This window comes from Athene cunicularia (genome assembly GCF_003259725.1).
Source record: "Athene cunicularia isolate RWA chromosome 19 unlocalized genomic scaffold, athCun1 chr19_part1, whole genome shotgun sequence".
Classification (NCBI taxonomy): domain Eukaryota; kingdom Metazoa; phylum Chordata; class Aves; order Strigiformes; family Strigidae; genus Athene; species Athene cunicularia.
The window spans coordinates 3,680,332-3,699,110 of NW_020799124.1; the positions used below are offsets into that span (position 1 = coordinate 3,680,332).

The following is an 18,779-nucleotide window of genomic DNA, read 5'->3' on the forward strand; positions in this document are numbered from 1 at the left end:
GGAACATACGCTGCAGCTAAAGAGAACATTGACAAACAGCTAAGGCTTAATAAGATGACAGATAAGAGCCAATGATCCCGTAAGATTTAAAAAAAAAAAAGTCTGGAAAAGATCAAAGGAATCTAAAGCCACACTCTGACTCCTGGTTACTCACAAAGCCTTTTGCTATTCATCAGATTGCTTTTGAAATAGTGCATCAAAGATAGAAGCAGCGGAAATTGGCAGAATTCAAACCTTGCCATCTTGTTGTGTTGAATAATCTCCTGACTACTTAATATATTAAAATACTTTGCAAACTCTAGCTAAGTACTAATACTGTTATTAAATCGTTACCGCTAAAGTGATATGAATTGTACAATAAATGCCTGTGAAGACTTACTTTATTCATACTCTTCCAAATGTCTAACTGTAACAAAGAATAATAACGGGATGTGAATTTAGTGGAGCTGACGGAATCGTCTGCTTACTTACGTCCCAATTAACCGCTCCCCTCAGGGTGCGACGTCACCTCGAGAGCAGGGAGGAGCCGGTGGGTCTGTTTGTCACCCAGTTCGATAACTAATGCTCTGCCTACGAAAATAAGGGCGACCGACATTCCTCGCTCTCCTGTCTGAGCCCAGGTTTAACCGAAGCAGAGCTCTGCCTTCTCCGGGAGTTTTACCCTCTCCACTAAAGCCCAAGCGCAGCCCCTGCTCGGGGGATCGCTCCGGGCCCGCGCGCGCTGGAAATCGCCGCGTTGCGGCGAGAACGCTCCTCGTAGACACGGCGTCCTACCAGCCTTCCTGCTGCAACTGCAGGGGAAATTACGCCTTCGCCGTCTAGAAATCACGACCGAAACCAAACAGCTCGTCAAATTGCTCATTATCTCTCGAAAGCAGTTCTCTGGTTTGGCTGGTTGAGTGACAGTAGCGTTGTACTGAACGTCTCCACAGATCGGTTTCTTTTAAGACCTGAGATGAAGTTACGGTGGAAAGAGGTTGGCTCAAAGCATTAAGCACAATCATGTTCAATTAAAACTAATTGAGAACAGTTTCCTAAACTGACAAACGAGAAAAATGCCACTAAAAGCACAAGAAAGGTATGAAATTCCCTACACTGCACCTCTAGCCATAGGAAATAATTTTTTTTTAAACTACAAAAAATGTTTTTTTCATATTCCATGTTTTATGTTACATGGGGAAAAAAAAAAAAAAAAAAAAGGTAAATTATGAGTCTGTACCTCAGCTGGAGTCTGAGAACAGAGTAGCAGGAGCTTAGTTTGTCTGTTCCTAAGTTACCTGGTAAAACCCTGTATGGCTTTTAGTCGTCTACCTGCAAAAGCGGATGTGATTTTCTAATTCACCTTAACGCTCGCCTGAAATAAACAGAAAGCAGAACACGCACAAAAGAAAAAAAAAAAAAAAAAAAAAAAAAAAAAAAAAAAAAAGGCAACTTCCCCCCCACTCTCAGAAAATTTGGCAGTTCTAAACCAGAATCTTTCTTTCCGTATTGCTCCACAGACGTCCCTCGGGCGGGCTCAGCTTCCCGCGGTGTCACAGCCCGTGCCCCACGCGCGAGCACCGGCTGCCGCCTCCCCCTGGTGAACGTGGGTGGGTCCGTGCGGGTGGCCGGGTGGCTGTGGCACTGCTCAGGGTGGCACCGCCACCAACACTTCATTGAGATTGAAACAACTACATTTGTTAATTCCTAGATCTATTTACACGTGGGTTGAGCTTTGCAGGGGACTGGAGTACAGTTCGGAAATGCCCACCTTTTGTCGCCTTCTGATGATGCCGGTTTTATTTTGGGAACGTCTACTTTGGGAGTCTGACGGGGGACGCGAGGGGGGACGGTTACATTTTACAGCATTGATGAAGGTGTGAATCTGGTATACAATTACTTTGTCTTCGCATCAAAAACACGCTCTCAGTGTCAGCGCTACGCCCAGCCAGCCTCCACCACGGGGAGTGTCTTACCCACAACCTCGTGCTACTGCGGGCCCGGACGGGCAAGGACAGCCTCGATCCTTCTAGGTGGAAAGGCTCACGGGCCCAGAGCGGCGCGTGAAACTTTGGTTTGAGCCTGGCTCCTCGTCGCCTCTTCCCGTTACAGAGCCGGAGGTGAAAGAGAGCAGCTCGCTTTCCCAAGGATTTGAACAGTTCCTCTTCCAGCCCACAGAGGATGGGGGATAAACCCTTCACCCTGTAGCTGCTCGGCCCTGCAGCAGCCACACCATGGGGAGCGTGGTGCCCCCGGGGATCGCGCTGTGCGCGCGGCGGCGGCGGGCTGCGCTCCGGCGAGTCGTTCTTCACTGCTAAGCTGATCCAGTTGGTGCTCTTTGGTATGCCAGGACTAAACGCTTGGATTGGCGGCAGACATTTGGCACTCTGAGGTGTACTAGTTCCTGTTTTTGTCAGGTCTAAATAGCCTTGATCATCAAACAGGTTAATGCTGGACCCTATGCTTAAGCTAGTTCTGTCGGTGAAGGAATCCACTCGTCCTTCGTACCCTAGGTCTGCAGGTGCTGAGCACTGATGCTGGGGCCACGGCCGTTTGCAGTCTCCATGGTTTTCCTTATCTTCGCCGTTGTCTTCTTGCCCACCTTGAAAAGAGTTCTCTGTCCAGTCCGACTCCTCGCTCACATTGACCGCTGCGTTCATGTCCCTGAGAAATACCACAATGACAGTAATGTTGTCGCTGGAACCGGCGTCCCGAGCAGACGCCACTAATTTATGTGCTACCATGCTGCTGTCGCCATTATTCTCCTTCAGATGGTCAGCCACCACTTTGACTGCCTCATCGGGATTGACTGTGTCATAGAAGCCGTCGCAGGCTAGAATGAGGTAGTCTTCAGAGCCATCTAGGACAGTGGAGGCAGAGTCTGCGTCCCCGCAGATATATGGCTTGTGCTCAGCATCCCCTGTGGAAAAACACCACACAGAGACACCAGACCGTGGGTTTGCAGCCACAGGATCTGGAAGCCCTTTTATTAACACAGCACGGAGCCGATGACTCTTACCCCAAGTTAAAGAAATTATTTGGAAATTATTCCCTCAGACTGTAGAGGGAAAAAATAGAGGTTATCACCCACAGGTCTCTCTTCAGCTGTATTTCAAATTTAGATGGCTAGAAAAATTAAAGTTTTAATTAAAAAGAAAAGCAAAGTGGAAAAAGGGATTGAAGCCCACTCTTACCAATAGCTCTGGAGACTGAGAGGCTCCCATTCACCCTCCAGGCTCCAAACCAGACCACACAGCCCCCAAGTGCCTCAATGCGCTTCTTCTCATCCTAAACAGCAAGGCAACACGAGAGGGTTTGGACAGAGCCTTCAGTACCGCCAGCGCACGCCAAACACGCCCAGAAATATTTAGTATTCACAAACACAGCATGGTGGGGGCTGCAGGCCCCAGCAGATGAGAACCAAGGGTTTGCAGACAAATCCACACCAGCTTCTAAACAAAGCGGGACAACTGGAGCTGCCGCTCTAAGAGACCGCGGCAAGGTGACACTCCGTGTCCCACATAAAGCTGATTCCTGTCAGCTGCAGCGGTGAGGACTGCCTGGGTGCATTTAAAACAGGGTATTCTCACCTCTCGATCTGGTTTGTGGGGCTTCATCAGTTCCACAGCTTGGCCTCTCCTCACGAGCATAACCTGGGAGTCCCCCAGCCAAGCCACGTGCAGCATGTTTCCTCGGATGAAAGTCACCACCCCGGTGGTTCCACAGCGCAGGCTCTGGGGAGGGTGAAAAGAAAAAAATAAAATGCCAGCAGTTTTAAATAAGCAAATAAGAACCATTTCAAAGCATTTTCTTGCTTAACTCGAGGACAGAACACGTTGATGTTCCAACACTCAGCCTGTTCCGGGGAGGAACGGGCAGCGCTTTCCTTCCTGCTCCGACTGTGCAGTAACAGCCCCTCAGAGCCAAAGTGGCCAGACACAAGCCATCGATTTTGCCCTGTGACTTCCCCTGCCTTGGAGCCGTGTTTCAGAAGCCGGGCCCTGCTAGAGAGCTTCTGCACTACTGGTTTGACTTGTAATAGTTAAGAAGTGAGAGTTAACAGGTTGTTTCTAAAAGCTTTAAAAATCTTTCTTCTTTTGGCGTTGGACAAAGGTTTCTTTGTAAGCTTCTGGAGTTCCCTGCACTTAACTCAGCCCTTGTATATGTTTAGGAGGCCTAAGGGTCAGTTACCCATTGATTTGTGCTTTCTAGAGCTAAGAAAAAGGTATGTTGTAGAGATGAGGGGAAAAAAAATACCACCCGAGGACTAAACCTGGTTAGCATGTGAACTTAAAACCAGCAGCAGCGTCCTCCTAAACGAAAAAGGGATGTGTGGGAAGCGGAGGCTCAGCGCCTGGAGCACCCCTGCTGACAGAGGAGGTGGAGGTGAACGCTCTCAGAGCCCAGCCCAGGTCAGTCAGTCACCTCTCTGGCTGCCTTCTGCACAAAGCGCTCGTCGGTCACCCGGAACGCCCGGCACAGCGCTTCTGCCGGGTCCTGCTGGAACATCTCCTGGTGCACCATGTTGACGTGGAGGTGGATGGAGGCGTAGATGGCAGCGTCCACGCCCCCGTGGCCATCAAACACGGCAAAATAAGCTTGCTCTTCTTGGTCCTGTCAACGGGAACACATTGAGAAAACAACTCAGGGAAATGCAATGCAAGCGGCTAACTGGATTGTCTTAAAACTTTTGAACTTGAGATTTGTGGGATCCTCATGAAATTGTACTTAAAGGCAGAGTCTCCACTGGAAAAACAAACTACTCGGACCGTCTTTGCTGGCATTGATGGGAAATTCCACCTTATTGCTGATGAATTCTACCTGCAAACTGCAAGGGATGCCCGTGTGGTGCTCCCAGAGCTCCCTGTGTCCCATTTGTCACAGTTCAGTCACTCAACTCAAATAGAAAGTGCCATTCTTATCAAATGGTGCAGCAGGTTTTGTGTGCAAAAGCCATGGAGAGAGAACATCCAGTACAGTTCACATGAAGTCTACATCAAGACTAGAACCACCAAAGATAAAATGCCAGTACAGTTAAAATGTAAAGCCGGCCACAGCCTCTGCTTTAATTCTTTTTTTTTTTTTTTTTAATCTAATCCATATCACCTTAGATGCCTGTTTTTTTTTTAAAAAAACCTGTATGTACTCTTTCATCAGATATTTGTGATTACATTCACAAATCAAATACAGCAAAATCACTCATCTTCAAGTCAGTTCTCTCAGCTTCCCCTTATCTGTTCAAACAGAGAAACAATGCTGTACCAAGAGACAGCAACTCCTGTGCCTACTCGTACATATAACACACCAACCCACTGTCAGCGCCAATTCAACCTTGACAGCCATCTCAATGACTAGAATATTTGTACATTGTAATTTTTAAGTAATGGGCTCCAACACAAATTGAAATAAGAAGGCTGACAATTGACAGGCAAAGGAAACATCTGCCTCTGTTTGCATTAATATCATTTAAAAGCAAGAACGTGGATGGGGCAGAAGATGGTTATTAAAGTGACAGGATGTAATAAAGAATCAATTATGCAGCAATCTGATCCTAAAGGTAAAATTCTTGCCACTTTCTTCTATTTGCCTTTCTTCAGTGTCCAGTTTTTATATCTGAAGGAGAAGCAGGCATGAGTGTTTGACCAATGGCCACAAAAAGTAATTAATGGAGGGAAGTCTGGCCCCAGTTCCACCAAACCACTCATGGTGCTAGATTCCTGCACCCCATTCTCCTCTAAGTTTTGAGGTTTGGTTTGGTTTGTTTTTTTACTTTCTTTCCTTATTCCCGTTTCTGGCTTCTTCCTCCTAAGAGAAAGGGTTGTCAAGCAGGACAGACCCACCCCTGTAGACAACTGGTTTCAGTGATGAACTGCAAGGTGAACTGCTTCCCCTTTCCATGAGCAATCCTCTTCCACACCTGGGCACGTGCAGCCAAAGAGAAGCTCCCACCTTGATTTATCGCATGGTACAAGGCATCAGTTGCTGCTCACAAAAGTAGGGCTGCTTTCTGCACGATGACAGGTCAGCCCTTCAGCCACTCCACGAGTGGCTGCCTCAGGATGGGCCAAATACAAACTTTAGTTAGATAACATTTCACCAGAAGCCTTGAAAATTGCTCTTCTAGTCTATGTACCCAGCGTAGAAACTGCATGTCACGCTGCTGCTATGGCTACAGAATATCAACTGACCCAACTAAAGACTGGGTGTGTCTCCTGACTGTCAGTCCTGCCCAGGTCCATCACAGGTATGGCTTTTGTTTTCACAGCAGAAGGCTGCCTAGTTTCCCCAGGAATAGAAACTGTACTTAGCCTATGCATTTGTCTTCCCCACGATCTCTTTTTACCTCAAGGTTGAAGAGCATGTTGAAGTCCGGGATGCAGACGTGCTTGTCTTCCATCTTCCTGCGCATATTCTTGATGGCATGGATGGATGTCTCGTAGTAGCGGTGGGGCTTCGGCTGGAGCGGAAAGTCTTTCACCCAGTTGCTGCAGATCTCGTGCAATTTGCTAAAAACTACGCGGGCTAGCTTCACTGTCTCAATCTCTGGGGAAGGCAAAAACCACAAATGAAAGGCTAAGAGTGTTATTAAGCGGGAAATTTTTTCTTGCATACATTACAAAGATGGAAAAAAGACCATTCTAGCCGAGCAGCTGGAATAGATGTCAGCAGGGAAATTCTGGGCTCTGATGCATAAAAAGAGGAAGCCAAACTCACCATAAACAGCATTCATCATTGTTTGTTTGTCTTTTTAACTTAAACATTCCCCTGTGCCTTTGGGGAACTCATTTGTGGCGTCAGGAGAAACGAAAAGCAAGAAGGTTTCCCTCACCATTTGATCCCCTGCATCACTCTGCCCAGGGGGGTGCAGCTGTGCCACTGCAGCTCTGAGAAGGACTTTGTCATGACATATCGTGTCACATACAAACCCCACAGTCCGTTACAGTCACGTCTTGGGTTTAGACCAAAGTGTCTATTCCTAACAACACCTCACTGCAGAACTGAGGCAATACAGTGGTAAACAATCTACAGAAATGAATAGCATCACTTTAAGATGTTTTGGTGGGGTACACATCCAGTACCTTCTTAGTTTCATAATGTTGTTTCCAGATTCATGACCAGAGAGTGCGTCAAAGAAATCTGCATGAGCAAATGAGAAAACCATAAAGGTCTTCAATTTAAGAAAATGCTGAACTGTCACTCCTGAGAAATTGTAATTTTAAAATGTGAAAACTTGGGCACTTGACAATTGTTCTGAAATGCAGGGGAGGAAAACGGGAAGTAAGCATCAGAGCTGAACGCAGCAGAATCTCCTTGTTCATGATCATTCACCAGAGATCTTCAAAGCCAGACAGCAGCAATCTGTGAGTGTCAAACGTTCCTGGAAGAGGAATGGCTCAAATACAGGGAGTAGAGGGGAGAGTTACAGCAGCTCTCAGTTCACAGCAATTCTGTGAAGAACCTAAAAGGAGCTCTTCCTAACTTCTGTACTAGGTCTACACAAGGTGTGGGCTACAGCGATCAGGGGGCCAAGATCCTTAGGAGCAAGATATATTCCCGGCTCTATTGATTATGAGTTGGTTCAAGCTCGATCTGCAGGAGCAGCCACGAAGCCAGAAATAAGCTACAGACATAATCAAAAGGAGGAATCTTAGCATCTTGATCACACAGCTTTAAAATAAATGGTGGAAATCAAATGACTGGGTCATGCCACCACTGCCATAGTAACAGGTACCAATTCCCCCACAACACCTCTGCTGCTCTCACCAGTGCCACCAGAAATCCCTTTGCTGGGTAATACAACTAAAGAGGGAAGACGTACAGCCTGGCATGTCCAAATGGTATTTTCCAAAAGTGAACCCTACAGACTCGCTCTGCCATTTCCTTCCACTGGGCACATCCGAAGGGAAAGGGTGGACATTCAGCGTCACGTGGCCGTTACACTTCAGAGCATCCCTCTGAAGGGGGGAGGGAGGGAGGGAGGGAGGGAGGAAACCCCCTGGCTGTGCCCAGGCACTGAGCACCCTTCCCAGCAGGGAGTGTGCGTAGCGTCAGCATCATCAATAACGGCTCTGGAGGTTAAAACAGGAGAAAGGCCCACAACCTCCCCCTCACAGCTGTAAATTACTCATCAATTGTTAATGTTGCAGCGCTGAGCCAGAGCTGACTCAGCTGTCACTGCGGTTGTGTCATGGAGAATTTCATTTCCCTCCTGCTGCTCCAAAATCCCCAGTGTTGGAAGCAGTGCTTAATTGTACCACAGCTAAGTGGGAAATCCAGCTCAGGCATTATAGTTCCCAAAGGCAACTGACTTCTTTTAGGGCAAAATGAGGGTATAAAGAATACCAGTAATCAGATTTTGCTTTTTACTACCTAAATTTTAAGGGCTTTCTTGAAAACGCAGACAGTCTCACAACAGGGATCAGTACCCAGGTTTGTAGACAGGTCGTCAAGCTGATGACAAGGTCTTAATCTAAGAAGTCAAGTTTCTGACTGGTCAGTGACCTCTTTGTGTCTTGGCTGTAGTAACTCCATCTGTTAGTACCTGCAGAGATGGGGTAATGGGACTTTGGGATCCGCTTTGTGAAGTCTGCTGGATGTTTCAGACACCTTCACCGTGTAATGTGGTCCTACTATCCAGCCTCCTTTAGTGCTTCCTTAACAGTGCTGAACCCCCCCACGTGAATATCTTTCTCCACAAAAAAGAAAACTAAATGTTCTTAAACCCGACCTTTCAAAAAAGGAAATCAAATGTCTTTCAGTTCTCATGGAAGCTCTCTTGCTTCTCTCCAGTGCAAATGGAAGAGAACAATCAGTCCTGGCCCATGACTCTTATTCTTGAGATCCAAAGACACGTGGTCAGCCCAAATATAACAGTTCCATATTCCTGCATTCCTACATTTTAGGACTCGAGTTTTCCTTCTTTTAAGATTAGCATTCTTCTTTCATGAAGCCTCTAATTTCCTTTCCACCAGCACACCAATAACTGCTTTTACCGCTCCTAAGCATGCAATACGATTTGTCACGTTGCAATTCTCAGAGTCACTAAGGAAATGTGGAATTTATTTATTTTTTTTCCTTCTAGCAAAATCAAACTTGAGGCAAATCAGGTAAATGTCTCCTTGTATTATGCAAAGTAAAAATATTTGTGTGTTCATAAGAAAAAAACGACATAGAATTGGATTATCAAAACCAGCCAGCTAAATTCAGCTTGGTTTCACATTCTACTGGCACTCCAGACATCATTAGGGTCAACAGTGAACTCTGAGCACAAAACTTCAAGATGTATAAATCCCATTTTCATCACCTGCTACAGTTCCCTTTGTTTTCTTTCAAAGCATGAAAGCCTGCCTATATGGTACCCGTTAGGGCCTTCACCTGTTGCAGCTCTCTTGAGCAATGAGCCCCGGTGTCTCAAAGGACTCCTACGCAGAAAGTGAGCGAGAAAGGAATTGCTGACCTTTTGCAATGAAGTCTCCTTCAGTCCTGCATGAATCCCCCCAGTTTTGTTACAATTTTCTCTAGCCAAAGCTCGCACCACTTGAGCTAATGCTCCATTTTGAAAATTAGCATTATGGTGTATTATTTAAAACTAGCATTCATGTGAAACCACTGCTTTCCCACAGTCCAGAAGATGTTCTCTTTCTTCCTCTCCCCCTTTATCTTCATATTTGAACACTTTACATTGCATCTATAAAGGTATATTTTATTTTCAAGTACCTTCATTATGACAATTCACCTCAACATACTGCAGCTGGAGTCATATTTTTAGTGCCTGCTCCAGCCTGTACACATACCAATCCATGTTTGCATCCGTGTATTACAGATTTAGATATATTTAAGTGGCAATTTCTGTAGGTGTGAGGATTTTGTGGTGGTTTTTTTTTTTTTTTTTTTTTTTTTTTTTTTTTTTTTGTTGAACTCTTTAGATATTCTGTGTGGAGGCTTAGTCAACATTTCCTTGGAGACTGTCAAATATTTATGCAAGTCTCAGAGATCTCAATTTGAAATTAATGAAGGCTGCTCAGCCAGAACAATGACAAATCTATTCCATTTACCTGCTCAGCAGGAGGAGGCAGCAATACCTACAAAAAAGGAACCCAGAGCTTATTTTTCTGTTTCTCAGGTTTCCCTGAGAAATACAGCAGAATCTTCCTTTTTGAAGAACCAGATTTATATATCCTACTTATCCCCAGAATCATTTATTTATTTTTTTTATCAAAAAAGGACGGAATAGACAAAAGTGGTTTGGTGGCTGTATTTTCAAGATCAAATGACAGAATTCTTCTCAATACATGTGAGAAGCATTGTCCTTCATTGTAATGAGCACCCTAGAAGGTTTTTCAAAAGGTTATTTGGGTCAGCAGAATCCCAAAATGATTTAGGGTGCATGGCTTTGAGTTGGATGCTGCAAAAATCTTGTTAACCAACACAGATAAAAGAAGAAAAGGAAATTTTCCTTGTAAGCATGAACTATCTTTGTACTATCCTTTGCTAAAACTACATAAAAAAATTACAAGCCACGGTAAAAGCTGTATTGATTGAAATGATTCGGAATCATCTCTTCCCACTTAGATATCTTTGACCTTGCTCTAAGGATGAAGGAGGACAACCGGCACTCACCAGCAAGCAGCAGGACCACACATTCTAAAGTGCTTACAAAGAAATTCAGGGCCACCAGACACAGTCTTATGAAGGTGCACTTAAAAGAAAGGAGTGATTTCCACCTGGTCTTAAGGAGCAGGAGTTTGATAAAGTAGAAGTACAGATACAACCAGAGAAAGGCATTTAAAATAGATCAAGAATAGTAAAACTAGGGAAGATTCAAAGATGAGGAAGTTCTGACTAAGCAATTAGCCACTAACTGTATCAGGAGTGGTGGTGAATTCTCCATTAATCTTTTTACAACGATATGGAATATTCCTTTACAAGAAATCTAGTCCAGCTTCATTTAGTTAGTTGGTAGAAGCAACTAATTTGAAGAAAATTCAATTTGAAGAAAATTCAAGTACCATTCAAGTGGTCAGGCCAGATGGATCACTGAAGTCAATGCTGACTTTAAAAAAAAAAATCTATGAATTATCTGCAAAGGGTTCCAGTATAGAGTATAAATGAAAGATCCACACCATGTAAAATTGTGTATTATCAAGTGCAGATGTACTTACGTATGATCCCATCTGCGTTGTCCACATGCTTTGGTAAATAGTGTGCTGAAAGATCACTCTGAAGGACTTCATCTGAAGTTGCTCTAGCTAAAGCAGCAGCCAAAAATGAAGGGCAATTACTGGAAAAGAAAAAAAACACACAAAAAGATATTTTAATCTGATTTAACAAGGTAACTTGCAGTCAGGGAAACACATAACGTTATTTTCTATAAACAAACGGGAATTTGCACCAATATTTGTAAAACTTTCGATTCTCCTTTGCTAGACAGCATCACAACCCTGCAGCAAGACCTCAACCTCACCGTATGGATCTTAGTAACCCTGTTTCACTCTTAGGTTCCCCGTTCCTTAAGTTTTAATGTTCCATTTCGTAAGCTCTATGTGAAGGTTTTTCAAATCTAAACTTGAACCCCCCTGCAGAGTCTGTCGTGCAACCCTTGCTTAGTGTACATTTGCTACACGTACGTTACACACTTTTATCTTAAGCCCACACTTCACCCAGTTTCTCCTAAGAGCTGGAGTCAGGATTCCAAAGGATAAGAGAATCCTCAAATTGTCCAAAAGCTCACCAAGGGACACTGAAAGTTGTAGGAGGTATGCAGTTGATGTGCATAAGGTTAAAAAGCTCCCTCGTGAATGTTCTCTATCAAGAGTAAAGTGGCTTTAACTCACTGTAGCTTAATTAAGCCTGATATCTCCCAAGGTTAATTAATCTATAGCAAACCAAAGCCACTTTAATGTACATTCCCTCATTCACGAGTTTAATACCTCTTAATTTATGCAGGACTTTGTATTTCCCATTGGTCTGCCTTAACTTCTCCAGGTGTCTCTTGCTGATGCAGCTTGAAACTTCCAGTTTCTGTAGTTGTCATTGGGGTAACAATGTCCTCCATAGGGCCTGTCTAGGACTGCGCAGAGACGTACGAGCTAACTTCAGCCTCAGAAACCACCCATCAACAACAGAGCTCTGCATCAGCTCATCCAGGGAACAGGCAAGGCACACATACACCTCCTTAACCTATTTCCTCTGCTTAGGCCCAGGAGGTCTGTTCACATGCTTTTAGCATGGTTGGAGAGGAGGTGGCAGCCTGGAAGCATCAGTCTAACCAGATCCAGAGCAGAAAAACTTCGACACATGAATCCGGACTCATCAGACATCGTTCTGGAGCCTGAGACGCACACGGCGACCGTCACTCGCTTTTCACATTTGGTTCACTGCCCAGGAAAGCCAACTGCCACCCTCCGCTGGCCCACATGCCGTAGCTTCGGCAGTGAAATCTGAATTCCAGGAAAGAAAAATTCAGATTTGCTAGAGGGTTTTTTTTTTTTGAAAAGCCATTTTACCATGAAGTTTTCCAGATTCTTGTACCAAATGCTGCTACAAACAGTAAGATTACGTAGCAGATTTATAAAACGCACACAAAATAAGTTCACCGACCCTCCTTATTTACTATTCGACATATCTCTAAATTATTTAAAGATTAGCAATAAATAGCTTTGTCCAAGTGATAGCCTGTCAGGAGCCACGCTCTGACCCTTGCAGCGAGGCAGAAAGCCACTCGCACTGCGTTACTGCGCCCTCCCTAAGAGTATTTCCTCGAACGAGCAGCTGAGCATTCCGCTCACGCAGCATCTCCAAGCCTCAGCAACGTGTGCGCACTAATGAAGCGCGACTGCTGGAGGAAATCAGCTGTCTTAGGACTGGCTCTTCCCAGCACAACCCAGGAACTTGGATCCTATTTCCATACAGCAATGCCCGGTGGTAAGTGATCAGCAAGAGGAAAACACACCGGGACCTCCTTTACTTCTGCTGTGTGTAGAAGCTGATTTTCTAGCTCGTCTTGTCCGCCTTTATTTAGCTCACAAAGAGCAGGTTTTTCATTTCTATTATTAGCTCCGACACTCCAGAGCAGTGAGACTGGTTACTGTTCATGTTACGTGCAATTTCCATGTTACAACAAAGCGAGAGATTGCGATGCCAAGGATAGAATAATTACGCCAGCAGTTAGCAACGGCGGGAGGACAGCGTTCTGAAAAAATGCAGAGAAGATTAAGGTTCAGCCTAAATAACACGCAGCAGAAGAATCCGTGCAGAAAGCATTTACAGACACAAGCCAGACAGCTCGCTTCGGGCACAAACGTAACAGGCTGTGCTACCACCTGCAGCAACCTGAGCTTGTGTTCCAGTCCAAGGCTTACCCTCACCAGCTCAGTGCTGGAACTCTTTAGGAAAACCAAACTGATTCATTTTCTAACTGGATAACTTTTACGTATAAACAACCGCTCAGGAACGTCAACTGATGAGCAGAGAGGGAACCAGGTTAATAACTGAGGCATCCACGTTGTTAAATTAGACACTCAGACCTAAACAGCAGAGAAAAAATATGTCCCGACACAAGGAACCTCTGCTCTGCCTGGGCTTGGAAGGTGGGAAGGCCACGTCCATCAAGACCTAGAGTCATGAACATTCTTATCTGAAATTTTAGATAATATTTTAACAGTAGTGACGGATTACAAAATTGAAAGGTGCGTTTCTTAGTGTATGTAGCTGGTCAGAGTATTTCCCCAATCAGCTCCAAATGCTATTTACATCCCTACAGCCAGTGCTAGCAATTTCACACAGGAGCTCTTTATCCAGCCAAAGAGTGAATTTCCATTACAATACTAAACCTACACAAAAAGCTGCTAAAGATGTTATTAGATAAATTAGAGGATTTTAAGCACATCCTTCCTGATTCTCTGGCAGCGTGGGTGTGTTTAGAACACCCACAGTTGCATTGCAGCAATCCTGGAATAAGTCCTCTAAGGTAATAAATCAAGCCTAAAAGTGGGCCGTTTCCATCAATTAAGTTTGAGAAAAACAGTCTGAAGTGGGCTTAACTCAGCCCACATATTATTATGTTACCGGCTTAACACACAACTCTGCTTCTTCCTGATAGCATTAAAGTGGTGAAGACTTTCCAAACATTTTCTCCGAGCTATTCCTCTGTGCTCTAGATCTAATATAAGGTCGCCTTCTAAAAAATAAAAAATAAAAAGAGAGGTGGCAAATTTCAAATTCTTACTGGATGAAAGTTCACCATTGGGGTTTGAGTAACTTCACAATTTTGGTGGAAAAGGTAGAGAAAATAAATCAACTGAAGGCTTTTCTTCTATGTCCAGCCACTTTCCGTCCTAATAATAACAGCTGCCTGCTGAAGAATTAATTGCCCTTGACATTTGTTCAGCACAAAGCTTCTTATGTAGCCATTACAGGACTATGCCATGTAAGCAGGGAAGGGACCAGATGCAGACAGATGACTTCCTCTTCCTCACTAGCACAACTCAAAATTTACTTCTCTTACTTGGCTCCTGAGAGGACTTTATTTGAATCACTTTTCCCCTTCAAGGAATAGCAGGCTGCACTGGAGGGTTTGGTTTTTTTTTTTACTTCTTTTAAACTAGATTAGACGTTGAAACCAAACTGGTATCAGGACGCTTCATTACTGTTGCACCAAGACAAAAGAAGAATCAGGCCTAGGATCTTTGTTTTTATCACCAAAGTGAACGTTCAGGTGAGCACCCACAGCATCCCACAAAACAGCAAAGACCCCCACTCGAGTGAGCAGACTTTGCCACACTGGTAGTCCTCACCTGTCCTCATCTGTCCTCACATCTTTTACACAAAGCAAGTAGCAGCAGACAGGATCCATGGGGACACGGGAGGTGCATTGCATCTCGCTGCTGGCGTAACTAAGGATTACCTGTCGGCTCCTGAAAATAAATTCTTCTGCCACGTTCTAGATGCTCAAACGTTATTAGTCATCAAGTTATGACAAATTGAAACTGGGAGGGCACGATCTCGTTTAGCAGAGAGCTGAGAGCTAGAATGCCTCCGTCTATTCATAGCTGTGCCACTAATTCAGCAGCTGACCTTGGACGAGTCACTTCACCACTCAGACCTTGGATTCCTCATCTACAAACAAGGGATGATAATGTCATTTCCTGGGGGAGAGGAGGAAGGCTGTAGAAGGCTTATTTCAGTGTTGGTAAAATACTCTGAGATTTCTGGATAAGAGCACAACTGAAGTGAAAAACATCAAGATGATAGTGGGAGATTATTTTCAATCTATACAAGATTTATGGAGCTTTCATACTTTTTTCTCGCTCCATATTCTCTGTTTTCATACGCTGCCAGAAGCGCTAAGTGGAATACACAGGCAAACAACAGCTCTAGGCACGCACAGTCACAAACAACTGCACCACATCAACATTTTTAGAAAAGCTGATGCATCTCTAAAGGGGAAAACCAGGAAGGACAGACATCAAGTTCTAAAAACTCGATAATGCTGGTGTTCCGGGAGCATTAGCACTGCTGATAGAAAAACAATGCTACAGGCACATTACTGCCCCTGACCAAAATACACAATCAAGGGCCACCAGTGCTGAAAATATTTAACAGTGTCATGGTCTGCTGTAAGTGATGAGGCATCACTAACCCAAACAAAGCAGGAAAAATGGACCAAAACGTAGTGGCGCCTTTCAAAGTCCAAAATGGTCGGTAAATCACAAACCATACGATGTTCCTATTACCTGGGGAATCCCCTGACTCTAAAGAACACCAATTGTTTTAGTTAGAATGAAACATGATTTAAATAGAAATGCTATTCAATCTGTTTGAAACACAAAACAAATCCTCAGGCAAACAGTATAAAGCATCGTATATAGTTTCACACGGTAATCCAAGACCAAGACCATGACCTGAAAAGAACCAAGTCCAGCACATTCCCAATAAGGCCTGTAATATACTGTGTTAGTCAGAGACTTTGTAGGGATGACAAGCTAACTGCACCCCCTCCAAAAGGCATTACACTAGGGATGCGGTTTGGTAAACACTCCTGTGTTAATGTGGCCTGTTGCAAGTTCTTGTTAGAAAGCAAGTTTTGCAAGATTCAATTTAAGAAAAGCCTCATTTGTCCCCAGCCTGTATTTACAAAACACTCCTAAGTCTCATGAGACTTCTTCCAGATGGAGCTTCTGATAAAGCCTGGAAGATCTTTGAAGAAGCCTTTAAAGTCTTCATTATTGAAAGTTCCCAAGCTGCGAACTGCAGCAGTAATGAGCAGAGAAATTCTTCGGGAAGGTCCTTTGGCTGTTTACCCAGCCCTCCCCTCAGCTGCCTCCTGTTTCAGTGGCCATCCAGGGTACCAGCTTCTGTCTCCTAACTCCTGTCAGTCAGACAGGACTCAGAGAAGGACGCGGGGAGGAATATTCAGTCCTTAGACCCCAAAATGATTATGGATGTATTATCTAATATTCTATTTCCAGCTCCAGCCTCTGTAGGTTCTCCTCTCCTTACTCACAAAGCATCTCTCTCTCCTGCAAGCTCCCCGCTCTGCTCTGCCCTGCCCTGTCCTGTTCTGCTGCTTTGCACAGCTGGTCAAAGTTTTGATGCTTATTTAAAGCCTGGTCACAGTGGACAAATGGAGTATGGTTTTTTTTTTCCTTAACACTTCGTGAAACCCTGCACTAGATTTTAGCTGCTGCAATGAGTTACTAAAAAAAAAAAAACAACCAAAAACAAACCAGCACACACCAAAAAAAGAAACAAACAGAAAAAACAGTGCACCTTTTCAAAGATTGCATAACCAAAGCTCCTTGAGAAGTCATTTGAGCTGGCAGCGTTGAGACAGTAAAGATGCTTGATAAATCTGTTTGAAGGAGCTGAAAATGTGCTACACAAGGAAGCTGCTATCTATAGGCTTCACAGAGACAGCTGCCTGGTCACATTCAAAATGCTTCTGTCCTTGCAGCGACAGTTGTAAGCAACAGAAATATAATACACAATCATCACAAAAATACACTCTTTCTGATGTGTTTGCCATGCCCGTATTCTATACAGACACTGCAGTGCTACCTCTTTCTTACCAAATATTTAACCTTTTGCATTGCACCATATTTGAGAGAGTATGATCAGGTTTATAGAGATATTTTCCTGCAGTTAAGTCTATCTTAACTGGACATCAAAATAAAATCCCCCCCAAACCCAACAGATGCACGGCTAATCAGATTAACACCTTCAACAGATGGATTAAGATGCTTCAACACAGCAATCAGACTTTCAGCATTTGTGACTGTATTTATTTTGTAATAGCTGTATCTTACTTGTGAAACCATTTACAGAGCCCAAGGTCTCAGAAACATCCTAAAGACTCCACAGATAAATATACTGAATGAGAACGAAATTACTTTTGTAGGAACAATAATTTCCTTTTGCAAGTTCTTACTAGGCTCGAAGATTTTGCTGATGGTGAATAATACAAATTCTCAACTTAGTTGCAATAACTGAAAGTCTATCTCGTAAAATAGAATAGAACCTTTTATGAAGCCTCGTATTTGACAGCTATGACTAAGATAGGTAAAAATACTTCATAGTCTCAATTTTAAAATAACCACCTTTAAAAAAAAAAACAAACGCCAAAAGAACAACAATTTTTAAATGCCTTTGGAAACAACCTGTTAACTATCACTTGTTAACTATTACAAGTCAGACATTGGTTTTGACTTGTTCACAAATTAAGATCTGTGATTTAAAAAATGTTCAAATTCTCTCCTCATTTTTTAATGAAATGGAGTCAACAAAATAGTCTCTCTAATAAAGGATGTGTGAAATGGATATGAATGGAAACCTCCTGGAAATCACTTCTGGCAGTCTGATGGGAAACATTTGCAAAACCACAGAACTCGATCATGAGTGCGTTGGCACTGATCCCATAAAAGACCTCAGGTGCTGCACGCATCTACCTGGGGTTTTTGATAGGATATTATACATAAGGAGGTAGAGAAAGTGCTGCATGGCATATCAAACTAATTAAAAAAAAAAAAATCAGGGCAGAGAGCAAAATTAAAATACTGGCATGATACTGGGGGGCAAAAAAAAAAAAGTAAATTAAGAAAAAAAGAATAGTTCGTGAAAGCATGATTGCAAGAGCATGGTTCACATATTCTTTTATCTGACTACCTGGGAGACCTGGCCGCAAAGGGAAATCCTAGCTCCTTTCTCCCGCCGGAGCGCTGCGGGCGAGCGCAGCTCAGGTTCCCAGGCTCCGCGGTCCAGAGCAGCTGGCAGCAGATGTGCGAAGGGATGCCAAACCTGAGATCCGGCCCCTTTCCAGCTGCCTTCACACACGCGCTCAACCTCTCCCGCACCAAGGTGTTTCAGAAGATGTCTAACAGGCTCGCTAGCACACTCCTGCCAACACCTTTCTCACCAGAAGCTCAATAAAGGCAAGTAAGAGATGCCACAGCACCGGCTGCAGGGAGAGCAAGGCCAGGCGCCCCGCAGATGGGCTCGCTCGGCCCCTTGACTCCCTGGGCAGCGGGGCTGGATGTCCCTGCAGCCCCCCATGTCACCATCCGCTTTACTGGGCACGGGCTGGCCCTCCCACGCTGCCAGATGGACCCCTCGGGGCTCAGCCCTCCCTATCCTCACCTTGGAGGGGCCGTTCTCACCCACCCTGCCACCAGCCTTCAGAAAATTGACAGGCATTCACTTATCTTTCAGCCTTTGCCCCGTCTTTTGACTTTGATTGAAACTGGCCTGCAAGGTTAAGCTTATCAGTGGGAGGAACCCGACAGGCAGACAGACTGAGCGAGCAC

General features: G+C 44.3%; 1 protein-coding gene across 1 annotated transcript in view; it reads right to left on the bottom strand.

Moving 5' to 3' along the window:
• The window catches only part of PPM1E (protein phosphatase, Mg2+/Mn2+ dependent 1E), a 32,428-nt gene that overhangs the window by 2,338 nt on the left and 11,311 nt on the right, over positions 1-18,779 (bottom strand). The window contains exons 2-7 of the mRNA XM_026861439.1: positions 11,142-11,260; positions 6,323-6,522; positions 4,405-4,593; positions 3,570-3,713; positions 3,174-3,267; positions 1,956-2,899 (exon numbers count right to left, since the gene is read on the bottom strand). Of these exons, the coding sequence (XP_026717240.1) occupies positions 1,956-2,899; positions 3,174-3,267; positions 3,570-3,713; positions 4,405-4,593; positions 6,323-6,522; positions 11,142-11,260 (1,690 nt within the window). The remainder of the gene's footprint in view (positions 1-1,955; positions 2,900-3,173; positions 3,268-3,569; positions 3,714-4,404; positions 4,594-6,322; positions 6,523-11,141; positions 11,261-18,779) is intronic.